At 42.1% G+C, this 12741-nt stretch overlaps 1 protein-coding gene across 12 annotated transcripts in view; it reads right to left on the bottom strand.

Moving 5' to 3' along the window:
- The window catches only part of RUFY3 (RUN and FYVE domain containing 3), a 57776-nt gene that overhangs the window by 23406 nt on the left and 21629 nt on the right, over positions 1 to 12741 (bottom strand). For 5 of the 12 annotated variants that reach the window (XM_040586416.1, XM_040586334.1, XM_040586362.1 and 2 more), the window contains 3 exons: positions 11638 to 11691; positions 2482 to 2655; positions 1012 to 1129 (listed from right to left, as the gene is read on the bottom strand). In XM_040586416.1, the coding sequence (XP_040442350.1) occupies positions 1012 to 1129; positions 2482 to 2655; positions 11638 to 11691 (346 nt within the window). The other 7 variants (XM_040586342.1, XM_040586370.1, XM_040586426.1 and 4 more) reach the window with 5 other exon arrangements.

Raw genomic sequence — 12741 nt, 5'->3', positions numbered from 1 at the left:
TGACACGTGGGGCATTTTACTTTCTAACCTTAACTGCTACAAGCAACTGCCCATGTAAATCATCTTTGCTGCTCCCCATTCTTGACCTCACTAATACACGACATGACACTTCCCAAGGGCTAGTACGGACGCAAAGTTTAGAAACTTTTCCTAAATCTGTTCTTTATTTCAATTTATTTAACGTTTCAATATTCTTTTATAACAGGGAAAGGTAGCAGGAGCTCTGGCACAACACTGTTGGCACTCCACACTGGTCCGGTAAGCCGTTCCAGGAGGAGTGCTGCACAGATCCCCAGTAAAAGCACTTGACCATATGTATATCACTAAATACTAATCCAAAAGAAACTGTTACTGAATCTATTAATCTCTTCTTTCAGCAAAAGATTTAATCCTTAGTCCTGCTGCTCACACAAAAGCTTCCCTACATCTTTTTTCTATTCTCCAGGCTCAAAGCCTGTTTCTTTTTAGCACAGAATAAGCAAACCTGAATGTGATGTCTCAAATGACTGTGACATTTTTAAAAGCAACAAATACATGCTTAAACTGGTTTTTTTTCCCCTCCCCTCTTTAACATAGGCTGGTATCTTCTCCAACTTGGTGCCTGAGCTTCCCTTTTACAAAAACTTTACAAGTTTACCCAAATTTATTTAAAAGAAACATTATCTCTGTCAGCCTCAAGACTATGTAACCTGTGATCACCTTCCTTCTAATTCCATTCCTCTTCAGTCTGACTTCAGAAATAGAGTTAGTAAAGGCTGCTCCCATTCCCAAGACACATCACCACTCATTTAGTGCTAGCAATAAATGCACTGCTGTCTGTAAGACCCCATGCACTTAACACAGAAAGAATATACCCTATCCTCTCCTTCTGCAGATCCTTGATTAAGAGAGTAATGATTCATTTTTATCAGCAGAAGGTAGCATTCCTGTTTGCTCTTTGTTCTTTTCATCAGGATCCTTCTTACAATAAAAACCACATTATGTACTTGTGCAGTAGAAGACCGTACTTACTTCAGTCCTGGGAGATCCTTAACACTTGCTGTAATCTCTGCAGCCTCAGGAACAAGTTTCTCTACTAGTTCTAGAGGTCCCCAGAATGACTTATTTTGCCCAAGAAAAGTCTTTTTGGCTAGAAAAGAGAAAGATACAAAATGAGCCCATTAGGCCCATGCTGACTAAACACATTCTCAAACACGGTCAGAAGTGAATGAACAGCAGACAAAAACTGCCAGAAAGATTCTTCTGGGGCCACTGCTGTAGGGAAGTACAAAAGATGACTTTTTATGCCCAAGTGTGGCAATTACTGGTGCCATTTAAATAAGGCAACACAAGCTCCAGACAGATGCCAGAAAATATTCCACACGTCCCCAGTATGCCAAAACAACAACATCCAGTGATAACCAGCAACTTAAGATTTACTGCCAGAAGACAAAGTTTCTCCTGGGATGCTGTCACTGTCCCTAAGTTACATCTGATATGTGCACAGTAATTTTCTCTCACTGACCATCACATTAGAAGGAAAAGGACGACGCCACTCTGAACCTGCTCCTTCTCCATAGCTGCTAGGGGCTTCTCGGTGCATCCTTTCCTCCTTCAGAAAAGCTTTCCAGCAATCCCTTGGTACTAAAGCTGGAAATTAATTTTCTTACATAGTTCTTACTGCTACTTCACAGCAGCAGCCAGAAGACTGAGAACTCTGTTAACTTCAAACTTACGACCAGCAGTAGGGACGCTGCCAAATGGATAAACAAAGAAGCTGAAGAATAGGGACGCTTCTCCCTTGCACAATGTTACCCTAAACCAGCACAGGAATTGCTTCTTCCACGTGTAACACTGAACACGACTGCTAAAGCAGCACCACAGGACGCACGTATGGGCGCCGGAGGGTGTTTAATATCCTCTGCTTTTCATCTTATGCTACTATCATGCAAGGTCAGGATATCAAGAAAAAGAGTCTGGTACTTGGAGTTTCAGTTGTGACTCTATATTGTATAGCTAAATATATGCTCTGCTTGCTATTTGCAAAAGCAGCTTATAGGACATTAGCTGCACAAAGCCCAAATCCTCAGTTTTAACAGAACTATTAAGCAAGGACCTCCGTGTTGCGGTTCCTCTTCCAGCAAAAGGATTGTTGCATCCCTGAAGCACAAAGAAGTGCAGAAAAAAAGGGAGTCATGAGTTTGCTGAGGACCTAATTTTAACACTTGTCACTTAGTTACACTCCAGACATCTAAAAAGTTGTTTTAAAAATGGCAAGCACCTGCAACAACTAAACTTTTCACCTGCAGTGTTATACCTCCAGCAGAGTTTTTTTTCCCTTCCTGTGGCCTGTCAAGCCAACTGTGATCACAGCAGTGACCCTGTTCAGCCTCCTTTTGGTCTAATGTAGATTACAAAACTAGATTTTTAAAACAAGATTGCTCTTTCTTACTCCTACGGTAGGACAAACAACGCGGGGGGACACCTCCCAAGCCAGGTTACCTTTCAAGCCATGTTTAAGGCAATGTTCCATCACAACGAAGAACTGCTGAAGAGGTGCATAGTCAGAGTCCAGCGTCCTGCCCAGATTAAGCGCCGATTCAATCAACCCCTTGATGCTCAATTTTGCCATGTTCATCAGGTTCATGCGTTCATTAGCCATGAGATAATTAGGATCTATAAAAAAAAGGAAGACATACTGTTGAGCAACAAAAGCTATTTTTAATACAGTAAGATACCCCGTGCCTCTCTCTTTGCTCCTCAGCTTTGAAGACATTTTTAGGGGCAGTGACAGTTTCACGTGAGGCACTCCCTTCAGGCCTTTTGTTGAGAAAAATCAAAATTAACTAGCATTTTATGGCCGAAGCCACAATGACAAGGGAACAGGCGATATATCACATTAAGGGCACCTCAATACTTCAAATAACTACAAAAGTTCTGTATTTTTCAAGAGAAGTTTGAAGACAGCTGTTAATATTGTGCTTTGCACCTTAACAACCAAATTATTGAATTTTATTGAATTATTGAATGTTAACAGCTGTCACTTGTTCCAACTCAAATCCCCAGCTACGTCCAGCTACTACAAACAGGGAAGAATTCCCCACTTGTGATTTGTCCTTACACCTAAAGATCACCATGAATCTGCTCACGCCTAATCCAGCGATGTGTGTGTCTACCCAGCCTTGCATCTTTCCTTCTCTTTTTTTCAAACCTGGATGTAACACGGAGCCAATTCCCATCTCTCCCTCTCCGTTTTGCCAACACTACTGTTTTTTACCACGGACTGTAAGGAGCTGATTTTCATGGCTCCTCTGACAGCTTGCTCCAAGTCCCAACGCGCAGGGATCTTCCAAAACTATATTCTTCCTCTACCACATTATAAATATTCCAATGTTTATACTTGCGTCTTGTTGCAAGAAACAAACACAGACCTGCGTCTTCCGAACCGCAGCCTGCCCGCAGGCCTCCCGCTCCCTGACCTGTGTAACGTGCCCGTGCCAACACCCATCCTTCCACAGAGCGCCCCTCTTCCCAGCCGCCACCAGCGCATTGCCAGCCCCTCAAGGAACAAACTCATTTACAACAGTACTGTCCCATAACTAGAGGGAAACTGTCCCATACCCACAACGAATCAAGTGTGCTTAAGCTTTAGGCCTGGAGATACACAGTCATAGAAATCTTGGCTACTAAAATGGTGTTGCATCAGTTGCAAGTTTTCTGTTTTTATCTGTTTCACCTACAATCTCACACCAAATTTTTGTGCTAAACTTCTCTGGTGCAAGCAGTTTCACCCTTTTATTAGGAGTTTCACACCCATTTACTAGAATAAATGTAAGGCACATTTATTCTAAGGCTGCTATAAACAACCATGTACCCTTGAACAAATTTGCCAGCTTCATGAGAGAAATCACTGCATCTAGCAGCAGAAACATGACCAGAGGACATCTACAACATCTAAAAACATTTAGGAGTGAGTGTCAGGAGGATGGGGCAGGCTCTTTTCAGTGGTTCCCAGCGACAGGACAAGGTGCAACGGGCACAAACTGAATCGCAACAGGCACAAATGGGCACAGCTGAATATGAGCAAAAACTTCCTTACTGTGAGTGTGACAGAGCACTGGGACAGGCTGCCCAGAGAGGCTGCGGGGTCTCCTCTGGAGACATTCAAAACCCACCTGGACGTGGATTCTGTGCAGCCTGCTCTAGAGGAGAACCTGCTTTAGCAGGGCGTTGGGCTAGATGATCTCCAGAGGTCCCTTCCAACCCCGACCATTCTGTGATTACCTGTCTAAGCACAGGGTACACATTTTATCTGCTATACTGACAAAACATGCTTGCATTTAGCAAACAAGTAAAGCAAATAAACATTTGAGACTGAAAACCTTCAGTTAGAACAAAAGGAGACAGATTTCTATTTAAAATGCAGGGGAGCACATAGCTAAGTTTGATGAAAGAAGTCACAAAAACATCTAGAAGTCCAAGCAGTGGAAGAATGGCTGTTCCTGCTGGCTCTGTGGTGTTCCACCACCCAGCCTCCCACAGCCATGCTCACCACCACTGGGGTGTTCTCAAGCTCTTTTTGACTGTTTGGAATGTCCATCTCACCAACATACAGACAGCTGAGATAAGTTCCTATATCTCTCCTTAAAACATCTTCTCATGGTGAAGGAGGGGAAGATGCAACCTTCATCCTCAGTGGATCCAGTCCCTAAGTTAAGGCTTGCAGCAGTCTGGGTTTGTATTCAGCTGGTTTGCCACTAAGTGGGCATTAAGTCTCTACAAGGCAGCTGGACTTAACTGTCTGGATTATTCACAGTTCTCATCCTCTTGTCAATACAACTGTGAAGAACCATTTCTTGCAATTTAAAGTGCAACAACTTAGCCAAAAGAGTCCAAGGGCCTCTTCTTTTTCTGAGGCTATTCTTCTGAGGCTACTGCAGTCTCCTTCAGGACTTGTCCCAACTGTGCAAGTCATCATCCTGCTTCAACATGATGCTGATAGTGACAAGTCCAGTTGCTTCAATACAAACTCCTTGTCATCTCAAACGTACTGCCACTGCAATTAGGCATCTTGTCAGCACCCACCAGGCAAAAAGACAGCAAGGAGCAAAACTTTATAGAACCACAGAAAGACAAAAAAAAAAAATATCACATTGTTCCCACTTCCCATCTTTGATACCTCCTGCAGGTTGAAAAGCACTGCAGGCCCAGTGGCCTGTAGCTGACGGGAGGAATATTTTGTTTCAGTAACCTATGGCTGAATCAAAACAGGCAAGAAGAGGAGCAACTGCTACTATGCGACTGAGATTCCTTAAGCCAGACAGAAGGAGATACTGAAAGGCACCTCAGGGCTGGAAAACAAAAAGCAACTACTGAAGTGCTACTGAACTACTACTGCAATAACATCCTCAATTGAAGAACATGAGAAATTATGAAAGGGAATCAAAAAAGAGCATGTGTGAAACATAGGAACAAAGGTGGATTTGCTGACGTGCCTTGGAAGCATGCCGTGGTGAGGTTCCCACAGCTCCAAGGCTTGCTGGCAGCCAGGCTGGCGAGGTCTCGTCACTGCTGCTCAGTTTTGGTTGGCCTGTCTGCCCGAGGACAGGCTGGTTTTACCGGGGATGCTGCTGATGACTTAAAGAAATACTCAGACCTAGACATGTGGCAATAGCAGTAGCAAGGCTCAAGTATATATCATTAAAGCTGAGAGCTGTGAAAAAATCCACAGTATAAAGGAGAGCAATGGGCCAGGGCAGCTGCCACTGTTCAAACCCAACACCACGGCTGCATTTCTTTAGCCTCTCCAAAAGCAGGTCAGGATGCCTCTCTTATGCCCTTTTTATTCTCCAGGATGAAACAGTACCTTCCCCAAATTTCCCTGGAACCACCCTGGCAGCTACCGCGCTAAGTGGCTCAAGAAGGGACGGTGTCTGATGAAGAAGGGGAATGTGAGGACAGCGCTAAGCAATGCCAGCTGGAATTGCCATCAACTGACAGCCACGAGCCTAGCTGCGCTCCAAGCCACATCTGCTGCCACGGACAATGCCTTCTTGTTCCGAGAAGTGGCAAACAAGCCCAGTTGTTCCTGTGCTTCCACTCAAATCTTATACTGCTGAGGGACAACATGATCAAACTCCCTGAAGAGTTTTGCTTTACTGACTGTACATTCTTCAAGCACAGATTGTCTTGACTCACATCTTACAAAAAGGCTGAGATTAGGCATTCAGAATTTATTTTCATAATTCAGAAAACTTCAGAGTCCTCATTTAGGAATGTAATTCTCATAGTAGCACTGGACTGTAGAAAGATTTAATTTAGTGGGTGATTTTTATTGCCTTTGCAGAACTACTACTACTTTAAGCTGATAGATTTGACACATACATAGAACAGATTACCTGTTTCGTGATTTGCAATCCATTTCACAATTTGCAATGTAGCTAACAGTCACCGTTACTAGAAATGCAGACTCAGGAAAAAAAAGTAAGACAAAATATTACACATGACTGCAAAAACTAAGTTTTGTAGATGTAACTAAAAAAACCTGCTGTATATTTTCTTCTGTATATTCTGCATAAAGCTCATAAACACCTCCAAGAGCATCCATCACAGGTGCCCGTCAGGTGTATATGAACATCACTACAGCATTTACTTCTAGTGCAGACAATTATTGTCACAAAATTGTGCTTTGCTTTGGTACTGTGATTCAAATTCTGCTCAGAAGAAGGTTATCTGGAAAAAACGGTCACCCCGCTCCCTTAATGCTTCTGGTAGCACAATTCCATCTACAGTATATCCGCGCTTCTGGCCAAGACAGATAAACTCGCAGAAATCTCTAGAAGGTTTGAATTATCTGGAGCAATTTTGATATGTGCCCTCAAGAGTATGGTGCTGTGGTAAAAGAAACACATTGACTTTAAAGTTTAAATGTTTTGAAGTCTGGGTTGAACATTATTAGTTGCCTGGCCAGGCTTTGAAGAGAAACTCCTATGCACACACATGCTGTGCATACCGATCTCGGCAGTGAGATCAGACCCTTTTGGAAAGCTGAGTGAGTGTGTCTTGAACATACCTAGAAGTTTTAAGACTTGACTGAAACCTTGTTAATAATCACAGCTGCTTTTTCTTTCTCCATATCAGGGGAATCACAAGATACAGGAGGATACAGAGACCTCCTCTCCTCTCTAGCCAAGATGTTTCTTTGCCAGCCAGGGTCCGGCAGCGGCATGCCCCAAGCGACAAAGCTCTGCCGAAGCACCGAGTGGTCCTGCACCCGCTGCCCCAGCGGCTCATCGCCCCCAGCAGCAGCAAGGCTGGCATCCACAGTGACTCTGTTCTGGTGGCCAATCAATGGCTAATGCAAAACTACAGAAGCCGTACAAGATGACTCCATGGAAAACGTTACTTTGGCTATGGTTATTAGCTAATTTGGATTATGGTAGAGTCCAAGGATACTACTCAGAATTAGGATCCTACTCTTTAATATACTCACAGGAAACCATATGATTTCTTAAGAGTATCGAGAGCTGCTGCCTCACACAAACCTATACCGAGGTGAAGGGTATGCTTTTTGAGGCAAGGTATGTGGTTTTCCACGGGTCTGAGGCCTGTGACTGCTGTGTGTCAACTGGGGTCAATACTACCCTAATTAAAAAAAAGCACAAATAAACAAGAATAATAGAGGGGTGCATGAAACACACTGAAGACAACTAGACTCTTTCAACACTTTTAAGAGCTAACGAACATCTGAGCTGATGAAAGCACTTAGGAAAAAAGAAAAAGCAGGGCTATGCTTTCATTTAAGACTAAAATGTGCAGTCACAGCCTCAAGAACTGAAAATTGTTTTCATCACATCAACTAATTAAAGGTTTCTGCTTCATTAGTCTGTTGTGAATGATGGTGCTTTGCATATGCAGCTTATCTAAGACTCATCTTGCAAACTGATTAAATGTTACATAGTATGAGACTGGGTAAAAGCCCAAAGATTTATTCCAAAACCTAAATTCTAAGTAATTTATACCATCGTTATATGCTCTGCGACCTATACACCTTTAAAAAGACAGGATGAACAAGTAAAGGTGACTTTTACACCATCTGTAAGACTGTACGCTGGCTTTAAGTCAACCCAGACATTTTCTGCTTTGACAAGTCCGACTCTGACGTGCAACTCGGATTCTCAGTTTGAGTCAGGATCTTCTTCAACTTTCTGTTTCTGCTTCTAATGCAAAAACTCTACCTGTGTTTTACTGAGCATGCCATGTCCTAAACCTTAAAAAGTAAAATCCTGGCCCTTACACTTTGCCTTTCCTTGTGGTTTGGATTTCATTTGAAGTAATCCTAAGTTCTCAAGACACTTGCTACTTAAATATTGTAGCTTCTCCAGAACAGATAGGCTTTCTAACCAGCAACCTTGGACATATATATAGGATATAAGCAGTCATGCCTGAGCTGGACTTGCATCCCACTAGAATGACAGGGTAAAATCATCAGCTTATCTGACTGTTCCTTTAAAACACTCAAATCCAAGGTTTCTGAAGAGGTAAAACTGAGCCGCAATCATTCAAATGCTAACAGCATGAAAAGCAAAGGGTTCCTGAGGAGCTCCCATGAAGATGTTCCCAAAAGCATTAAAAGCAAAAAGCTAGAACTTTGATCAAATGCAGGGAGTCATGAAACACTGTGAACAAATCTGCTCAAAGTAATGCCAATTAGTTAGCATTTCACAAAGGTTCTCCATGTGCTGAATCTATCTTAAATCAAGAATACAAACTTAAAGCAATCTGAAATTTAGAAAGGCTGCTTCTGTGTATGGAAGAGAAATGGAGTCCTGTAAACAGTTCAAACTGTATTCAGATGAACTGAGACACGTTCACGGTGAAACGCCTGCTTCCAAAACAAACCAGCCAGCTATCCGCAGCCCACCGAGTTTCAGTTAAGCAAATTCGCATTAGGAGAGAAATTGGTTCCTGCCGCTCAAGACTACCAAATCAAGAACACAGGTATAATTTCATATAAATGTGGAAAGCTAATCCCTAGATAAATTAAGAACTTTCATCATTTAAACTGGAGTTCAACACCGTTATGTATTTTTTAAGCTGCTTCTGTTTCCTGACACACTCTTACATTCAAATGCCTCCCCTGCCTTCCAGCAATGCAAGCCCCTGACTGCCATCACAAGGATGAGTTACGCTTTTTGTGTTATGCAAGCACTCTCTTGAAGATAAGCAGTAACGAAAATAAAAATGACGTGACTATTCACAGGTGAAAAGCAGCAGTACGTCTGTTTCTGCAGATGTTTTATTCTACTAATTTTTTGCCTCTGTATTCAACATTCAACCCGTCTACTCTGAGGGACTGTGGATAAACTGTAAAGCAGCCAGACTAATGCCCCCTTACAAACTGAAATTGGATTTCTTAAGAGAAGAAACATTTTCACTGAGTTTAAAAGGTTGCTTCATTTGTTCTTGCTATTATGTCCTTAAAGTTAACTTTGGAGGGGGAAAGCACACTCCATGTCAAGCATCCGTCAGTCTCTCATCAATCACCAAAGAGGACAGTTTCCCTGCACTCGCCAGGTATGCAAGTTTCAAGAAAACAGAAGGGGGTGGTGGTTATGGGAAACAAAGATACAAGTGCAAACAAACAAGACATTTCAAATGTATCCCACCCCAACAAAATGAACACAAAAAATATGTACAATTTTTTTTGTTCTTTTTTTGGGGGCGGGGTGGGGTGTGTGTGTGCACGGAGGGAAATCTCAAACCTTTTTTGTTTTTTTTTTCCTTAAAGACTACCTTGGATGTGCCCTCAGCGGGAGCTGCTGGGAAAGCAGTGTTAGCTGTTGTACCAGGAAAGAGAACCTCCCCCGCAGCTGTCGAGCAGCCTGCTCTGTTCATGAGCCCACTGCGCAGAAGCCCAGGCATGTAACCAAGCACAGCAGTTAAGAAAGGCACTATCCACAGAAGCTGACCAGCAACAGATCAGTGTAGTTAACGCATCAAAACTAATTTTTATGTGCAACACACCCTCTTTATACCATTCGAATTTCCAAATATAAATAAAAATAAATTTTGCTATGTCATGATTGATTTTGCTTTTTTTCTTCTGCCAGAAACATGCTTAAAACTACCTGCACTGGAAGGTTTTTCCTAAGTGAGTCCCAAACGTAACTGCATTACTTTGCCAAGTATGTAATTATTACTTAACTATCCATTATTATTCTAGGAATAATTGCAACTACATATTTTAAGATAGCTGTATCCTTCCTGGTATTGCTCATACTTTACCCCCTATTTATAACCCTGAGTCCATAACATAAACCCGCTTCACTTAATTTCACCACTTTGCTTTACCAATTTCTGTTTCAATTGCTTATCTGAGCTATAAAGAAAAAAAATGCAGGTTTTGATTAACATCCTACCACTGAGGATTTTTAGACCAAACCTGAATAAAACACTGGTAAGAAACCACCCACCACAGTCTGTGGATCTGCAACCCACACCACCTCCCAAAACACTCAATACACAAACTGGCAAAAAGAGCTGAAATGCATTTGCCGACCTTATTCCTTCAGGATTATCCGTATGAGAGTAACACGATTTATGCTCCCAAGTCTTCCAGACATCAAGAACCCTAGCTTTAGCTTCTGATTTGAGATTGCCATTTCAAAAGAATTTCGCCTGTATAGATAAATATCCCTAACCATCCTTCTATATTGAAATCTATGTCCTTCCTAACAATGAGCACTTAAAACTTCTTAGCCACAAAAGGAAAATTCCTTTCTTATTCCCTTGCCTCTGAAAGGTATTCGCCTTTTGTGCTGTAAACAGTTTCATCCCAAGCACGAGCAGTTGTATTCAGTCATCAAATTACAAATTTGAGTGCATGCTGAATTTGGGATTCAACTATTTCATGTTTGCACCATTTTTTAAAATAAATTAAGATGCTCTATAAAAAAAATAATATCTCATTTAGTACTTCACAAGTTTTAATCAAAATTGGAAATACGAGTTTTAGAGTCAACTGTGCAAAGGCTCAAGTTGATAAATGGAAATATTTCAGAAGATCTAAAGCTTTGGGAGGATTTTTGAAATATTTTTTAAAATTTAGCTTCCGTATATTACTGCAACCATTTAAGCTGTATTTATATCAGGCTCGGGAAAATAAATGCGTCAGAAAGTATTTAATGTAAGTAAATCAGCCACTTGCTGATTCACTTTTTCCACCTCCACTTGAAATCAAAAATTTTTGAAACATTTTTCTAAGCAACATTGTATGCACATATTTTCAACAGAGAAACCAGTAAGAATTTAGAAACTAGAAGTGATCACGTCTAACCCATGAAGAGGCTGCTAAAATTTAGAAGAAGAGCCTTCACAATATCAATTTTAAGTGTAAATTAACACAATTGCAAGCGCAATACATACACTCCAGTGATCAAAGACATTTTCTTTAACAGCAGAAACCAAACAACCAGAGTGCAACCAGTACAGCATGTTTCGGCTTCAAATCTGGTTGAACCAGACAAGCATGTTTAGAAAGGCACAGCTATTGGCACTGGCAAGGAAAACTGTATTTTGCACTCAGGCTCACAATAATAAGGAAAAAGCCAATCATCAGTGGAAATAATAGCTGAAAGATGTTGGTGTGGCACGCACCTTCAGTATCATCACGCAATTGCTCCACCACATCTGTCAAATCCTCCCAAGAGTCTTTGCAAACAGCAAAAAGAAAGGAAAAGAAAGAAAATGTCATGCAAGCCGTGATCTAAAGGAAAGATTCAAAATCAAGGTATAAGAAAAGGATAACTGAAAGGGAGATTTGCATAATACCAGACTTAATTCACAGTGGCAAGAGATTTGCAAGTCAAAAGGTTTTATTAGTGTGCACAAAGAGCACAGCAAAGTGTTGTTTTTTCCTTGGGAGTCAAATTAAGGTAGGCTTCAGTAAAGCTTTAGAAGGTTTGTTTCTTTCTGCATTAAGACAAGCAACATTTTTTGCAAAGCACATCCTAAAAAGAAAAGCAAGAGAAGCATTATTTTGTTTGCAAGATCAAAGCACTGAACTTTGGATACTTATGCAGTGTCAGCATTTGCTTCATTTTCCTCCTACCCAGCGCCCAAACCCACCCCTCAAACAGGGAAATACAGCCACACACAAAAGCAAACGTGTTTCAGGTAAAGGACATACCGAGGACATTTAAAATAAACAGAGTTTTAACTCCAGGACGACCATCACTCCAAATGCAAAATCTCACAGAGGTGATCCAGCTGAACCTGGATGCCAGTCACAGGTTTAATGCCGTCATTCTGGTGAACAGCTAAGGCCTCGATCAGGACACCACCTCTGTCTCCTTGCCGGGAGCCCGCAGATGGCCGACAGGCACGGGGAGGAGGCAGGTGTCCTTGGAGAGAAGCAGGCAGGACAAGGAAAACTTGTTTCAGCACACCCACTAACTCCCTGGTTTCAAACCCAGAAAACAAAGCCAGATGGAGCCCTGGAGGGTCTGAACCCAGTGGGATTTTCAGCTCCCTACTTACGTGTCCCCTCTCCCTGGCACTCATTTGCAATCGGCTGAATGTCGGCAGCACAAGGAAGGTTCTATTCCCCATGACGGGCCAAAGTCCTGAGCAAAGTACACAGGCTTGCTAGGACCTCCTCCCTCCCACAGCAAAGCTACCGCCAGCCTCCCGCAGCTGTAGGAGCCTGTGCTGGCTAGCCAGCAGCACATTCACAGCCACGCTGAATGAAAAAAAATAAAC

Source organism: Falco naumanni, chromosome 1 (genome assembly GCF_017639655.2).
Source record: "Falco naumanni isolate bFalNau1 chromosome 1, bFalNau1.pat, whole genome shotgun sequence".
NCBI lineage: Eukaryota > Metazoa > Chordata > Aves > Falconiformes > Falconidae > Falco > Falco naumanni.
Note: the sequence above shows the minus strand (reverse complement) of the source record. Positions and strands in the feature narration are given on the sequence as shown.